Source organism: Struthio camelus, chromosome Z (genome assembly GCF_040807025.1).
Source record: "Struthio camelus isolate bStrCam1 chromosome Z, bStrCam1.hap1, whole genome shotgun sequence".
Classification (NCBI taxonomy): domain Eukaryota; kingdom Metazoa; phylum Chordata; class Aves; order Struthioniformes; family Struthionidae; genus Struthio; species Struthio camelus.
The window spans coordinates 28,346,389-28,363,784 of NC_090982.1; the positions used below are offsets into that span (position 1 = coordinate 28,346,389).

General features: G+C 41.2%; 1 protein-coding gene across 1 annotated transcript in view; it reads left to right on the plus strand.

Annotated features, from left to right (window-relative positions):
- Window positions 1–17,396, plus strand: part of PCSK5 (proprotein convertase subtilisin/kexin type 5) — a 250,946-nt gene that overhangs the window by 179,278 nt on the left and 54,272 nt on the right. Inside the window, exons 17-20 of the mRNA XM_068927337.1 lie at window positions 1,205–1,289; window positions 6,489–6,586; window positions 7,112–7,241; window positions 8,232–8,347. Coding sequence (XP_068783438.1) covers window positions 1,205–1,289; window positions 6,489–6,586; window positions 7,112–7,241; window positions 8,232–8,347 — 429 coding nt within the window. The remainder of the gene's footprint in view (window positions 1–1,204; window positions 1,290–6,488; window positions 6,587–7,111; window positions 7,242–8,231; window positions 8,348–17,396) is intronic.

A 17,396-nucleotide genomic window follows, 5' to 3' on the forward strand; every position in this document is an offset into this window, starting at 1 on the left:
GCACCATGAAGGCAGTGCAAGGACAGGTCAGTTGCAGGAAGGAGCAGGTTATTGCTACTCCAGACAGGGATGGGTAGCACCCTAATTCTGAACATGAAATATTCCCTATTCCCTCAAACCCAAATGCTGTGGCACCACCGTGACCCTGTGCACATGGAAGAAACTGCTGAGAAGTCTTGCACAGGCACTGGACTCGTGCTCTAAGAAAAAATAGGCTCCTCAAATGTAAAAAATGTTTATAATTATGCTTTTGACAGACTTAAGTACCTAAAGTGATGTGTTAAACCAAGAGCAGTAATTCTCTGCCATGTGAGTCAACTGGCGTCAGTTTCCTCCTGTGATTGCCAGGTAGCATGCCCATGTGTAATGACCAGCTTGGACAAGTAAAAATACTCAGACATATATTCTAGCATGTGCCTTAACTCCACTGACTTAAGTTAGCTTTAGACACATGCTTAAAAGATAAGTATGTGCTCAAAAACTTTGTTCAACTGGATGCCTTACCTTTTGCTTTCTGTAGCATGGAGCTCATGGAGCCTTGTGTTCGTTTTCGAGGATCAGTAAGAGCAGCTGCTGCTTTTATTTTTCCATACTCACTATCTGAAAACTACAGTGAGGGGAATTCCCTTCCACCCAGTCAAGATGGATAGATAAAAATTTAGGATTAAGTGGGAATGTCAGTTTTTTCTTCTCTTTTTTGTTTTTTCTTCTCTTCACTGCATTGCAAAAGGTAGGAGATCTGAAGACAGAAAGAGATCTCCCTTCAAGGAGGGAGTTTTTGAGACTAAAAGGCAGGTGTTAAGTAATTTATGTCTTAACTTTGCTAAGATCAGAAGTGTTCGTGCAGGCGTGTCCTTGAACAACGGTTGAGGTAAGATAGGACAGGCTGTTTGTATGGAAGGCGTAAGAGGTACATTGGAAGAGAGTGACTGGAATACATTACATTCAGCACTCTGTATCCCTGTTATTTGAAAAGACTAATATAAATTACTAACATAAATTAAACATGTTTATAAAGAGTTTTCAACAACCTCAAAGCATGTTCTTTCTCTGAAGTGCACCCTTGGCTACCTTTCTAGCTTTCTGCTTCCATTCCTGATATCAGGCTAGAAAAGCAAGAAATCCTGTAATAATATATCCATATAATTCTGTTAAACATAACTGACCAGGCTTTTCTGGGCTGTTTTCTTTTTTTCTTTTGTAGGTAAGATTGTTTGCCGAAAATGCAGTGAAAACTGTAAGACATGTGTTGAATTCCAGATCTGCACAGAATGCAAACATGGCCTAAGGTAAGGAAATGATGGATGTCACCAAACACAATCGTTGAAGAGGCTTATGAGTCAATGGACGTACAAGGAAGAAAGTTATATAGCTATTTAACCTTGAGTAGCCCTTTCATGCATTTCATTGCTGTTTAGGTATTTTCTTGTACCACTTTGTGCCATTTTGGCTAACAATGGATTTTTAGAAGACCTTTTATTTCAGGTAAAATAAAAGCCACAGTCATATGGAAAGCTGTCTTCACTTTTTTTGACCTACAGTGCAGTAGTCAAGGATTGTGTCAAGCTCTGCTTGGTGAATCGTATTAATCCTTCTGATTCATTCCGGTGATAGTTGGAAACTATTTTCTTATCTTTATTGTGTCTCCTCATACATCCAATCATTCACTTATCGCAGGTGCCTCAGGCTCAATTCCATTACGATACAATGTTCACATATATTAAACAGCAGTGGTTATTTTTGCTTGGTGGGGGGACTTAATCATTCTTGAAATGGATAGGTAAAAGCCACAAAGCAGCAGTACACATTTCAAGCTCCTCTATGAATGAATGACCTTCTGATCCAAGTGGCAAAGGTCAAAAATCTTACAAAATTTGTAAAGGGCTGTGTGCTGGCTTTATGTCACAAAGAATATGAAGTTAGTGTTCAGTATCTGCAGGGGCTCTTCTTTCAGAATATGGATGTTCTGTGAATGTTTAACACTGAGCTTTTACCTTCTGTCAAAGCGGCTTTTCGTCTTTTCAGTTAGTAAAGGTTGAATGTTGTCTGTTTCCAGAATATCAATGGCTAGATGCCTTTGCATTTTGTAAAGAAACTTTTATTTCTTTGTGTGTTGCGTTTAGATTTTTCATGTGCCTGAACAATTCTTATTATGCATATATTTGTTTTTTAAAAGTGACCCTTTAAAGAACAAGTATGGTTAAATGGGAAAGCAAGCATAGGATCAGATCAGAACATTAATCTATTTAAACTCTCTGTGAAATAAGAGTGTTTACTTTCCTTTTAAAATGTAATTAAATTTGTAGTCCATATTAAGATTTTGGAGAACTTTAACAGACCTAGTGTGGCCTTTTGTATATGTGTGAAATCAGATTATTAAAGTAGCAGTTCAGAAGTTCCTACAACAGACAAAACATGTCAGAAGACCCAAGATTACAACTTCATAGCTTTACAGGACACAGTCTCTAAAAAAGGATTATGCTCAAATTTTCCTTATTACTCAAGAATCGAGTTTATGTATTTCCTGGTCAATTAACACAAACAGTAGCTTGTACCACCACTGAAGAAGGGAGACAAGCCTGAGCTTTGAGAGAGGAGAAACTGAAAGAAAAAAAAAAAAAGAAAAGACCCCAAATTTCATGTTTTCTTGGACAACGTTAGGAGGCTGACACTGCTTCTGGTAACGTTTTCAAAGAACACCATCTGTGTGGGTGTGACAAATAAATGGAGCCTTGCAGGACGTGTATTTCATGCTCTCAGTTGTTCAGCACTTGCTGCATTTTCTTGGCATTCATCTATGAGCAGAGCACTGCATGGGACTTGGGAGACCTGGATTTGAGTTCTGATCCTGGTATTGGTCCATTAACTAAACTTCAGCAAGTGGTTAGTTTTCACAGAATCACAGAATGGTTGAAGTTGGAGGGGACCTCTGGAGATCATCTAGTCCAACCCCCCTGCTCAAGCAGGGTCCTCTAGAGCATATTTCCCAGGATCGCGTCCAGGCAGGTGTTGAATATCTCCAGGGAAGGAGACTCCACAACCTCTCTGGGCAACCTGCGCCAGTGCTCTGTCACCCTCATCCTCATGTTCAGACAGACCTTCCTGTGTTTCAGTTTGTGCCCGTTGCCTCTTGTCCTGTCACTGGGCACCACAGAGAAGAGGCTGGCCCCATCCTCTCGACACCCTCCCTTCAGATACTTGGACACGTTGATGAGATCGCTTCTCAGTCTTCTCTTCTCCAGGCTGAACAGGCCCAGCTCTCGCAGCCTTTCTTCATAGGAGAGATGTTCCAGTCCCCTCATCATCTTTGTAGCCCTCTGCTGGACTCTCTTCAGTAGTGCCATGTCTCTCTTGGACTGGGGAGCCCAGAACTGGACACAGTACTCCAGGTGAGGCCTCAGCAGGGCTGACTAGAGGGGGAGGATCACCTCCCTCGACCTGCTGGCAACACTCTGCCTAATGCACCCCAGAATACCATTGGCCTTGGCCACAAGGGCACACTGCTGGCTCATGTTTAATTTGTCCACCAGGACTCCCAGGTCCTTCTCTGCAGAGCTACTTTCCAGCAGGTCAGCCCCCAACCTGTACTGGTGCCTGGGATTATTCCTGCCTAGGTGCAGGACCCTGCACTTGCCTTTGTTGAACTTCAGGAGGTTCCTCTCCACCCAGCTCTCCAGCCTGTCCAGGTCCCTCGGAATGGCAGCACAGCCCTCTGGTGTGTCAGCCACTCCTCCCAGTTCTGTATCATCAGCAAACTTGCTGAGGGTGCACTCTGCCCCTTCATCTACGTCAATGATGAGTAAGTTGAACAGGACTGGACCCAGTATTGACTCCCAGGGGACACTGCTAGCTACCAGCCTCCAACTAGACTCTGCACCACTGACCACAACCCTCTGAGCTCAGCCATCCAGCCAGTTCTCTATCCACCTCGCTGTCCACTCATCCAACCCACACTTCCTGAGTTTACCTAGGAGGATGTGATGGGAGACAGTGTCCAAAGCCTTGCTGAAGTCCAGGGAGACAACATCCACTGCTCTCCCCTCATCTACCCAGCCAGTCAATCCATCAGAGAAGGCTATCAGACTGGTCAAGCATGATTTCCCTTTGGTGAATCCATGCTGACTACTCCTGATCACCTTCTTATCTTCCATATGCTTAGTGAGGACCTCCAGGATGAGCTGTCCCATCACCTTTCCAGGGCTGGAGGTGAGGCTGACAGGCCTATAGTTCCCTGGCTCCTCCTTCTTGCCCTTTTGGAAGACTGGGGTGACATTGGCTTTCTTCCAGTCCTCAGGCACCTCTCCTGATCTTCAGGACCTTCCCAAGATGATGGAGAGTGGCCTAGTGATAACATCCGTCAGCTCCCTCAGCACTCGTGGGTGCATCTCATTGTGGCCCATGGATTTGTGGATGTCAAGTTTGGACAAATGATCCCTAACCCGATTCTCCTCGACCAAGGGAGAGTCTTCCTTTCTCCAGCCTTCCTCTCTTGTCCCCAGGGTGTGGAATTCCTGAGGGCTGGCCTTAGCAGTGAAGATTGACAGAAGGAAGGCATTCAGCAACTCTGCCTTCTCTGTGTCCTTTGTTACCAGGGAACCTGCCCCATTCAGCAGTGGGCCCACATTTTCCCTAGTCTTCCTTTTGCTCTTGATGTATTTGAGAAGCCCTTCTTGTTGTCCTTGACATCCCTTGCCAGACTTAATTCCAACTGGGCCTTAGCCTTCCTTGTTGCATCCCTGCAGACTCTGACAACGTCCCTATGTTCCTCCCAAGTGGCCTGTCCCCTTTTCCACCTTCTGGAGGCTTCCTGTTTATGTCTGAGTTTTGCCAGTAGTTCCTTGCTCATCCATGCAGGTCTCCTGCCCGCTTTGCTGGACTTCTTCCTCAGAGGGATGCACTGCTCTTGAGCTTGGAGGAGGTGATACTTGAATATTAACCAGCTCTCCTGGACCCCCCTTTCTTCTAGGGCCCTACCCCCTGAGATTCCTCCAAGGAGGTCCCTCAAGAGGCCAAAGTCTGCTCTCCTGAAGTCCAAGGTTGCGATCCTACTTATTGCCCTGCTCCCTCCTCGTAGGATCCTGACCTCCACCATCTCATGGTCACTGCAGCCAAGGCTGCCCCCAACCTTCACCTCTCCAACTAGACCTTCTTTGTTTGTTAGTACAAGGTCTAGCAGCACACCTCTCCTCGTTGGCGTCTCCACCACCTGGGTCCAGAAATTATCCTCAATGCTCTGCAGGAACCTCTTTGACTGTTTGTATCTAGCTGTGTTGTCTTCCCAGCAGATGTCAGGGGGGTTGAAGTCCCCCATGAGAACCAGGGCCTGTGATCGTGAGGCTACTTCCAGCTGTCTGTAGAAGGCCTCATCGATGACTTCTTCCTGATCAGGTGGCCTGTAGTAAACCCCCACAACTGTGTCACCCATATTAGCCTGCCCTTTTCCCATCTGTAAAAAGATGATAATGCTACCTGCCTTGTAAAGCACTTTGAATGCATGACTGAGGAAAAAATAATAAGTTGGCAGGTATTACGACATTTGTTGAACCATTAATGTAAGAACTTTTTTTCCATATTCGGACCATATGCTGCTTGAAAATTTCCAGTGGTGCTGAGCACACACAACTTTTGCTGGATCCAACATGTAAAACAGGATTAATACTCACTTTTGGTGGCACTCCCTAGAGGTGCAGAGCATTTTTAGAGAAATGGTTTAATTGGGTGAAAGCTGACATTCCGCAGAAGATGGCAAACATATCAGAGAAGCCATAGCTTACAAGATGCCTAGAGCAAGACTTTTTGACATGAAAGTGTAAACAGCTACTTAGAGAGAAGCATGGAAATGTGACTCCTTATGCTGTTCCTTTTTTCTCTGGTACTCGCTGTTTTGCACTATCACTCAACAGCGCCTGCAGGCAGAATACCTCTGGCTGTAATCTTGACAAATCTCCCAAGCTACGCAGAACTGGTATTCAGTTTGGAGATGTGAAAGCAAACTGCTATTGCAGAAAGAGATGGTGATTTCCTGCATTGTGAATCTATTCTTAGGTTGTGCTGTAGCATGGTATCAGGAGATGCTGCTGGTCTTTCAAGAGAAGCATGCAATCTTGTTAACGAGTCCCTCAGCATTTTTTTTTAATGCAGTGATGCTGACCTTATGCCCAATTCTTCATGGGCCATTGTGTTTTACATGCCTCAATTTTCAGTGCTCTTTGGCACTGTTCATTTCTCTTCTGTCCTCTATGACTTTACTAGGGGTTTGTAAACTGCTGCTGTACTTCACCATAGGCAATACTGCATTTCATTCCCACTTGAAGTGATTGCTATCTCTAAATTTATAAAACACGAGCAGTGAAGGAAGTTGGTGAACACTAATAATTTCTTGTTCTTTTATTTAAAGAGAATTACTGGCTTGTGAATGAACTTGATGTCCTCTGTTGCTGTTATCTGCTTCAGGCTCAAACACTGTGCTTTCTTCCTTTTTACAATAGTTTGCATGGCTCCAAATGTGCTATCCGCTGTGAAGAAGGAAAATACCATAATGGTAAGGAATGTGAACCGTGCCATCGTTCCTGTGCGACGTGTGCAGGTACTTCATTGACATTCATCTGTATCTTTTTGTTTCCTTTATATTATTTCCTCAGATTTAATTTTACTCTATCATGGTTCCAGTACAGCATAACTGTTGACATGTAAAACTTTAATTCTCTTGGTAGCCCTTCAGTATATTCTCTCAGCTAACATGAAAATCTAAGCTTTCTAGTTGAAAGTGCACATACACTCATTTGTTTGCTTTTAATGGAGCTCATTCTAATTTCTAATTATGCCCTCCATTGTCTTTCTGGAAAGAAGGAATAATTGACAGATTTTGTGGCAGCTTTAGAACTGCCAATATCCATTTCTTTCAGAAAAAGACATAATGAAATTAGGTAATGTAATGTAATTCTAGACATATCTATTTTGTTTGGTGTTAGTATTTGCAATACATGGCAGCAGAAAGGACATAAGACAAATAAAATGTGGCCTCTAAGACTGTGATAAACTTTTGTTACAGTTAGGCAATGGTAGGACCTAGCCAGTAGTGTGTAGCCAGTGTATTTTTTTCTCGTTTAAGGTGCTGGAGTAGATTCTTGTATAAACTGCACACAGGGCTATTTTATGGAAGATGGAAGATGTGTGCAATCCTGTAGTAGTGGTTATTACCTTGATCACTCTACTGAAAGTGGATATAAAACCTGCAAAAGGTATGAAGGTTCTTGATTGGCTAATATGTGTCTAATGTTTGGCAGCATGTTAGTTATTATTGTGTAAGAAAAATAACAATTATGAGAACATGAAACACTGCTGACTTCAAAAAATGTTGCATGCTTAATTTAATGTGAATTATATTCATGCAGATCTTTTTCAAATGTATTTTCTTGTGCATATGTGTGTGTCCTTTGCTTTTGAAAGCCTGTGGTGAGAGTCTGAATAAACATGCAGAGAAATGTAGACTTTACAGATCTAGCAGAGGAGCTATGCTTCTCAACAAACTAAAAAAGTCAAACAAGGATTTTTGTTCACGACTTAATTGCTATTCATAAGAGCTATTTCAGCAGCACAAACACAGACATGACACAAATATAATATCAGATGACTGTCCAAAATAATAGCATATCTGACTCAGTATACAAAAAAGTCTTAAACAGGTTTGTGCTATAAAAAGAATGGACATTTTTTTTTCTATTCTATTCTTTGTTAAACAAATACCACAGGCCCTTTGGAATCATTTATTATTAACTTGCATTGAGTTCAGGACTGGAGGGGATCACCATGTGTTACAGTTTTCCACAAAAAAAAACAATCAGTGCACAAAATATGATGCAGCCTGAAGGGTGATGAAAGAGCTGGGCAGCAGGTCAATCTTTTCCTTTTCTGTGGTTTTGAGCTTGTCCCTTGCTAGCACATGGGTACACGATCAATTTAACACCTTTGTTGGTTACTTCTGCATAGTTCCGAGATGTTAGAATAATTCAGCTATTTAATAAAAAAGTAAGAATGTATGAATGAAGATTGATTAGAGGGAAGAAGCAGGACTGGCTGGCAGGGGGAGGGGTTTAAAATTTTTTTTTTTTTAATTAAACCAGCTGATACAGTTGGAAACAACAAAGCCCTTTGCACTACCCAAGAGGTGTCTTAGGACCACTTGCATTTGGTGAGCAGCGCTAAGGCCAACCTCTGGCACTCTCTTCCAGATGTGATGCCAGCTGCGTGGAATGCAGTGGCCAGGGAGACCGGAACTGCACGAGCTGTCCGAGCGGCTATAACCTAGACACTGGTGTCTGCGTAGTGGGAACAGTGTGCAAGGATGGTGAGTGTAGCTCTTTGAAAAGATCCCTTTTGCCACTGCCAGCTTCTTCTTTTATGTTTATTGGGTTGGTTCAGTCTCTTTCTTCTCCTTTGTTACATCCTTGATCTTAGGTCAACGTTATTTCTTAATGTTTTGGGGTTTATGAAGAGGAGAAAACTACATGAATGTGTATTAATAGGATTAGTCACATCCACTTTACCTGAATTGTCCCTCTCTAGAACCTACTTTTCCCTCTTTATCTGTTTTTCAAAAGCCATTACTTTCAAATGAATTTTTATGTGAAGACCTTAGTATACTCTCAATAGAATCACGTTTATCTGTTTTGCCACTTTAAACTGTGAATATGCTGATAACTAAAAGGCTTTTAAGTACCCATAATATTACTTGAATTATGTGAAGAGGTAGCAAGAGGAAAAAATATCCTTTTGAATAGGTGGAACCCAATTTGTGATGGAAACTTGAACTTTTCCTGAGGCAACCAAGGTACCATTCTTACTGCATATGATTGACTTACTTATTCACTATTATTCATTCCTTTAGAAGAGCAGTTACACAGACACTTAGATAATGGCATGCTTCTCTAAAAACATTACTATTTGAATTACTTATAGGTACAGTCCAACAGATGCAGTCCGACAGTAAACTCATACCAGAACAAAGCCTGTAAAACAGTGTGAAATATAGCCAGCATGAAATGTGGTAAAAGCTGACAATGACTCTTGGTCCAGGCCACTCCAGCTGGGTTCAGTAAGAATTTTATCAAAGATTAAAAAAACCAACAATATTAGAAAGAGCAGGATAAAGTCTTGGTTCTGTGGGCCTTTACAGTCCCTGTAGGCTTTTAGGCCTTCTAAGTTTGAAAAATATGCTATCCAGTGTAAAGTCACGTTGCAGGTGCCAAAGTAAACCAATCATGAGACCTTTTCATATCAGAATATTAGAAAAAAGCGTTATTGTAATCTAGTGCTAGTCCAGAGAAGGTAAGGTATACTTGGAGAAATGAAAAGAAGTTTAACATTACGAGCTCTGGGTAATCACTGTCTCAGTATTATACTGCAGTTCAATGCTGCAGTGCAAATTTCTGATGTATCAGTTTGATCTTCAGTATGCTAGGATAAAGCCATCCTCATCTGTACACATGCAACGTCAAGTCCATCCTCATCTGTACATGTGCAACTCCAGAGAGTTTGCAGGAGGAAGATCACTGAGGGTGGAAGCTACTTTCTTTATTTATGTAGAGCGGAAAGAGCTCAGGCAAAGGAATTTCATGTGCCTGAAATTCCAACCTTTATCTTTGAAGCTTCAGATAATGCTTTTTTTTCCACATACAAACCAATGCTCTGCTTTTTCTCCAGCATACGTACTATTCATGGACATGAATTTAGCTGGGAAGCAACGTTAGAGTAAAATGCACAGAAGTAGGGTTCACGGATGTCTTACAAAACTACTTAATCTTGAGCAGAGCTGAGATCTCTGAGGAGGTCCTGTGCACTGAACATTTTTATTAATGTATCCAAGACAGAGAGGCTGTATGTAAATTGTGCCACCCAGCAGTACTTCTCCGCTCATGAGCCTGGAGAATTCACTTTGGATCCATGGGTAGCTGCCCAAGGCTGAGAACGCCCCATCTCACTACTGTTTCCTTGTCTCTGCCCTGCCCAGTTGTCATGGCAAGGAAGCACTACACTACAGCCCGCTACGTGGCACATGTTCTCCATAGTCTAGAGTGGCTGAGGAAAATAAGTCTTTTTTTCCATAAATTACCACGCGCAGAGGGTCTCATTTCACTGCCTGACAACGGAGCACTGGTTACGTGTCCAACCTGTTCTGTAGGGTTTGCATTTCTGTTGAGAATGTTTTAATCTTTTTCTGTGATTTGACTGTTTTATTCTTTTGATTCATAAAAACTGAGAAAAAATTCCTTTGCTGTAAATATCACTGTTTTCTAATTATTCTCTTTCTAATCTTTTTTTTCCCTTTCACAAATGGATACCAATCATTCCCTGTCGGACCACACAATATCTCTTCCTGAAAAAAAAAAAAATGCTGTTGACTGAAATTCCTTTTGATGGACCAAATTTCCTCCTTGCTACCTGCTCCTGAATGGTCTCTTCAACCAAATCTGCCTGTCTGACCAATTAAACCTTCCTCCATTGTCCACACCATGCTCTCCAAATCTGCAACTTCCCCTCATTCTCTTACCGCCGCCCTCCGGAAGCCACGGAAGAGTCTTGGGCCGAGGGCGGATTCTGTATGCTGGTGAAAAAGAACAATCTCTGCCAGCGGAAAGTGCTTCAGCAACTGTGTTGCAGAACATGTACGCACAAGGGGTGAGCTGACACCTCCCAGAGTCCTCTTGCTCCTGTAGACTTAGAGATTAATCCATATTATTGAAAAAGGAAAAAAAAAAAGGCAAAAAAAAAAAAAGCAAGCCACCTCTCTCTCTTTCTCCCTCCTCTTTGTCTGGGGAGATGGTGAACTGTTTGTTGGGACTTAAATGGAAAAAACTACAACACGCCTACCTTTCATAACTGGGTGTTTAGAGCTAAGCATCCAGGATCACAGAGTCAGTATTGTGTGACCAAAGCATTTGATGCCAAAATTAACGTTTCACTCATGATTTGATTTCCTGTCAACCTTAGGATTATTCCTGTTTTTTGAAGGTCCTTTTTCTTCCCTTTTTTTCCTGCTTGTTTCCCCTTCAAGATGTTTAAAGAGTGTTTCAAGAATACACCACACTTTTACATGGATTAAAACTAAACGATACAAAAATGTTTGCATCAGTCTTTTTTTGTGCTGTATATAGAGATAGGGGGAACTTGAGGAAATGAATTCCTGAGGGAATCAGAAACATCATCAGCTGCGGGACTAAGTTCTGCACCTTTTGTAACAGTATTTAAAAAAAAAAATTAAAAGTGATCATTTCTGCACACATTTCTTTCTTACTTCCTCTGCTGTGTGCTGTTTTATGTATCACATGCAGTATGTATATATGTTTTGCCCAAGTTGTTTTTTTTGGTCATATAGATCTCATTTTTAGACAGCTAGCTTATTAACAGATATGCTAGGATTTTTATTTTATTTTTTTAAATTGTCAAAGCTATTTCCAATAAACTTAAAAAAAATACCATTGTTCCTATTGCGAACGGATGCAGAAGCTACTACTCCTCTTGGTTTGTATCAGCAAGAGTAACGTGAATGCTCGGAAATCGGAAGACATTGGTGTCGTGTAAGGAGTATTCATAAATCATTGTTGATTTGTAACATTCACAAAACAGGGGACCTGATCCTGCAGACATATGGGGCTATGCATACAGAAGTATGTAGATACAGAAATGCCAGTGTGACTGTATGTGACAGGATGTGTTTACAGGACTGGATTTACAAGCGAGCTGTGCCAAATACGTCTCCGGGAGTAATTACATATCGGTCAATAAATCAGAGGTTTTCTTGGTGTAACAATCTTGTCATAATGGGCCTGAATCTGCTTTTAACCACTGACAGTACAAATGTCAGCAGGAATAAACCCTGCAGAAGCCAATGGAGTTACCTCACTGTAAAACCAGTCTAGGTGAGAGAGGAGAAGCAGGCCGCTGCGTTTCTCTCTGTACCCAGGTACACAGCTGTCCATTCAAATTTCCGTTTAATATATGGTCATCAGCTTCTCTTAGCATACTATTTGAAAGCCGTTCAGCTAGCAGAAGACAGCAAATTGAACTTCAAAGATACTGTTTTGGGGGGAAAATACTTAAAATGTACCAAGCGTCTCTCTCAGTTGTCTTTCCAGGACACACAAGTAGAAAATGGACTGCTGGCGTTTCAGCATATAAATGTTAGAAAATAAAGAGGCTCTCCTTTTTATATATAAAAATGCTTGTGCAAGGTTTACAAATGAATGGGTGTGAACCAATAAGGGACAATATGCTCCTTTTCCAGACAGCAGATAAACTATTACAACCTACACCTTGTTCCGCATGACAGGAGAGCCTGTGAAGCGCCTTTGGTGCCCATTACAAATTTCGTGATAAACATTCAAAGTTATGAGAATTCAGTTTGTGCTAGTTTAACTACTAGTCTGTTACTGCCTCATTTCTCAATATAAAATTATTAACTAGAACATAATGCTTTCAAAGTTTAAGTTAATATTATATATATTATATATAAATATATATTCATAATTGAGATTTAATTATGTAAAGGATTGTAAAGAATTTGTTTGGATACTTACAAATGCCTCTAACGCTATTATAGAGAAGAAATTACTATCTTTGTTTTCTTTAAAAAAACTGACACATTGTTAAATCCAAATTCATTTTTACTGAAAAATTACTGTACATGTGTAAAATGTTCAGTTGTTATTTGTAAAATAGGGTAGTTCTGTTGTAATTGATACTGGCCAAAATCAATGTTATTCCATATTTTATTTTTTCTATTAAATTAACCTAAATTCCTGTTCCTTTGGTGTGGAAGAAAATGTTGATAATCTGTACGTAAATCATTTCTACTGAAGGGCAAAGTAGCTTTATGGTATAGAGCACTTTGATTCTACATACGAGTCATTGCAAGAAATTGGGTGGGTAAGGGTGCTTAATTTTTTGACTTTTTCTTTTTTTAAGTAGTGCAGTTTATCAGAGCAGTAAAGTTTGGTTTCCGTGGAGGATGCCATTCGTGCAGTAGCAGTACAGCTGTGTCTGAACCCTGGTGTGTCGTGCAGTAGCATTAGCTCCTTCCCACCCATAAGGGTTTGTGATGAGACTTAATCTCTTGCATACTTTTGATTAAAAAGTCAGACATGAATACCTTATGTCTCAAGACAGTTTAGGAGGAAGGCATTAGTTTTGCAGTCATACATGGCCTTTTGCACAATGAGATACTACTGGTCTCCTTTCATTTGCCAGTATGCAGATGGAGTATCCCTCAAAAGCAGAGCACTGGATTGTGTTCTTGCAAAGGGCAGGCTCTACCTTTTAATCAAGATGCCTCCATATCGGCTCACATGTGAGCCCTGCAGAATCAGAGTCTTGACTGGCTTTAGTCAAAATGCTCATTCGTTACCTGCCCTGAGTAATTCGATCAGTGGCAATATCTTTTATTGCCAAGATTTCATCTTCTCTGGATGAGTAACAGACAAAAGTGACCATAAATTCATTATAGCTCTGTCCCAATAAGTGTGCTGTAAAGAGCGTATCTCTAAATGTTGAGCTGTGAAGCCTGACAGATGAGCAAGTTTTGACCTGAGTTTTAGGCTGAAGCCAGAACTTTCTAAAGCTCAATGCCTTTGAACAATGTAGCAGTGGCCAGATGCAAGAAATGTTAGTAAACAACACTGTATTTCGTCCTTATACAAGTGGATTACTGCAGCAGTGGGACTGAAATGGAAGGAAGCTAGTTTGCTCCCAACTTAGAGTTTTCTTAGGAGATCAGTCCTCCCCCTCTGATTCAGTAACGGCGAGTTGTTTGGAGTATTCAGTATTTTACGCTGTTTTGTTGGCATGCAGAACAGATACAGACCACTTTAGGAAGATCAGAAGCTACTGAGCATGAAGAAAATAGTATTTTTCTACCAGTCTGAAAGGACACCGGATGTTAGCAGTCCATATCTGCTCATTGGCTTCTGCTTTATTTGTGTCACAAGTCAAAAATCAGTGATAGATTTTTGAAGAGACAGACTACTAGCTTAAAAACACATCACTTCCATGGCAGAGAATTTGCCTGTTCACATCCAATTAGCAGAATCCTTGCACAACAGAGTGATTCCCCTTGATTTCAATGAGGCATGGGCTGCCTGGCCCTCTTCCTTGCTGAAAGTCTAGGAGACAGTAACACCTGTAGGCCAAAAAAAGCCTCACGCATCAGCTGACATTGTTTTTAGCCAGAAAAGCGTAGCATGCTCTGGCTGTGTAGAACACACAGGCAGAATATCAGCAGACTCCCTCTGTATGAAAGCATCATTTTATAAGTGGAAGATGCATTTCCTTTTCTGTAATGAGGTTACAGCCTTGCTCCCTTTCTACTCCAGCTCTTCCCCTCAGTCACACACCTGTGTTAACGGGATCAACAACTCAAAATCCTGCTAGGATGTGTCGGTGGAAACGTCACGCCCCCAGCAGGTAGCTCCTCTGGCTCTTGACTTAGACCCTGTTTACCTGCACAGCAGTCTCTGGTGGCACAGCCTGCCTTTTCCTGGGGAGCTTCACAGGCTCCCACTCTGGGGAGAATACTTTTTGCAGCAAAGATTTTCCTGGGAGACTTACAGACTACTCCGGATTCCTATTGGGATTGTAGCTTTCCAGTGTCGCAGGAAAGTTTGAGCAACCGTGTGCTATTGAGCGTATTGTAGGAGAACAAGGCTCCTCATGTTCCCTGCTGTCAGGTAATGATAACAAGTATGGCAGTATGAGCCCGTAAGATCAGTAGACCTACCTGCAGAGATACTATAGGTGACTACAACAGCCATACCCATCACTAAATATAACTTGGTAATTACCAAATTAATCTTCATAATGAAGCCATATCACAGCCAGAGTGAGTATAATCTATGTCAGTGGCCACTTCCAGTTGCTATTTGTTATTTTTTAATGAAATTATTTAATGAACTGGATGACTGTAAGAAGGCGTCAGTTATAAAACCAAGATTCTTTTAAAGATATTTAAGTGGCTGCCTATGTGAATCAATGTTTCAGTCAACCTATGTGAATCAATGTTTCAGTGCAACTCACTGAACAGTATCTTGTCTTTGATCCTTTAGCATGCCTTGTATTTATAGTGTGCATGCCCATTTTCATGTCATTGCTACAGAATGAACCATGACTCAGTAAAAGTTCTGCCATTAGATGTTTGTGCAAACTATTCTAAGCAAATATTAAAACTTTTTACAGCATACAAAGAAAAATCCTAGTCAAGGTTTCATCGCGAAGAAACTGAACCCAACAACAACTTGCACAAGCTTGTTCAAAACCTGTAGTTTCAATGTACAAAGGGGGAAAAAAGGTTGCAAAATGTATCATCTTTGATGAACATTTTGTTTAGCATGAGAAAAACAGATTTCTGCTTGGCATAATATTTATTTGTTGTTTTACTTAATTTATTTTGTAAGATTCCAATTTTTAATGAAATTAATTATCTGATTTTTTTTAATTAACCTTATCCTCAGAGTGTGTTGGGGCTTAAATCCTCTTCTTTAGTATGCATATGATAGGGACTAAACAATGATGGGTAACAACAGAGTGTCCTTGAAAACAACCTAAAGCTCTGAACCTTAGGATCACACCCAACAAGTGGAAGTACAAGCAACAGCTGCACTTCCATTCTCAGGTCCACGCTGGTGGATTTAGACCTAGTTAAGTTCTGGGACGTTGCTGTGAAATCTCAGAGCACTGTGATATGGGCTTCCCTATAGCCACTGCTCTGAAATCCTCAGGCTGAAGCCAGTAAGACTGCAGGTATGGTCACCTGCTGTCGCACCCCCACAGAATTATGATTAATAGCCATGTTATGATTAAATTGATCTTGGAAAGACTTTGTCTCTGGTTTAGGAAGCAATGTTTATTGCATAATAAAGGAGCCAATTTTCACTTCTAGCGTGAGAAGTGTAGTCAGAGGAAACTGTGCTGTAGCAAGAAAGCCTTGTGGTTTAAATACAGCATTTCCAGTAAGCAACATAGGCAGACTCTCTGTGCCACATCAAAGGCTGTTTTTTGTTACGTCTCTTTTTTTCTGGGCAGCTCATGCATTTGCTGCCAAAGTTGGCCAAGGCAAGGCGTAAAGGAATGGCACATGCACAGTCATTTATTTGTCAGTGTTTTTCAGTGTTTGGAGGATGGACTCGTGGAAGGTCTTCTGGGAAAACAACATCACTTTTCAAAGCAAAAAATACCATCCTGGCATAAGACACCGTAGAATCTTTCCTTATGGCGTTACAAAACAAGAGTATTAAGGCCCCTTGTTCCAGTCAGGATGCTGCGGAAAGGCTAGAACTTTGACTGGGTGTGATTATTTATTTACCCAAGGAGAATGACTCCAACATACAAACGCAATGAAAGCAACGGATGTTCATGGTGCTTGTGACTATACTAATATGCCAATTTTGTGCAACATTAACTGGATTTCAAGACAAAAATAACCCAAATATCCATTCCCAAATAAAATAACTCATTTTCTTACTCCTAGGCCATACTGTCCTGAAGCTGTGCAAATCCAGCTCTTGCTGGACCTGCCTCCAGCATGGCCATCCTGAGCCCTTCCAGTCGCAGGACTGAAGGAAGGGTCCAAAAAGCTCCCATAGCCAAATGGTGCCACAAAATATCTCCCCAGAGTTATCCAAATTCCAGGGGCTGTATTGTTTTCCAGCTAGTCACCCTCAGCAAGGATCATTAACGGAAACATCCCAGACTGCACTGTCTGGGGAAGTCATGAAACTTTATTACCTTGGCTTTTCCTGAGATGTGTATAGTGGATGGAGACTAGGAACCAGGGGAAATTTTAAACAAGAGGAGATCACCAGTGCAAGACAATTGAAGGGGGCTGAAGACTTACACATAGGAATAAAATTTGATCTTTTATATCTTTCATGAGAAGAATCAATTTATGCTCCTCTTTCTCTTTTACTCTCAAAGAGATAAACTTTGTCTTTCTGGCAGATTTCATTCGCCATGAAATCTGTAGTCAGATTTAATTTGTAGTCATCTCTGTAAATTAAACAGAGATCGCATTTGATTAGTGGTATGAATCTATGTTATTATATCTCATTAGGACCTTGGTTTGCCTTCTAGAATCCACTCCATTATTTCAACCCGTCTTTACTCACATCCTGGTTAAGTCTGGGATCTCCAGTACATAAACTCAGTGCAGGGATCGCTCTATTCAAGACAGATGCCACCACTGAAATACCAAGTTGGGACATCTGGCTCTTTCCATTTCAGGTTTATGACTACTCAAGTCAGACCGTAGAAATCCTATTTACAACGCGAAAGGCTTTGCTTACACAAATTACAGGCTCCTTAGTGTATAATGTAGGAGGGAGTAACTGTGCTACCTGTTGAGTCATACC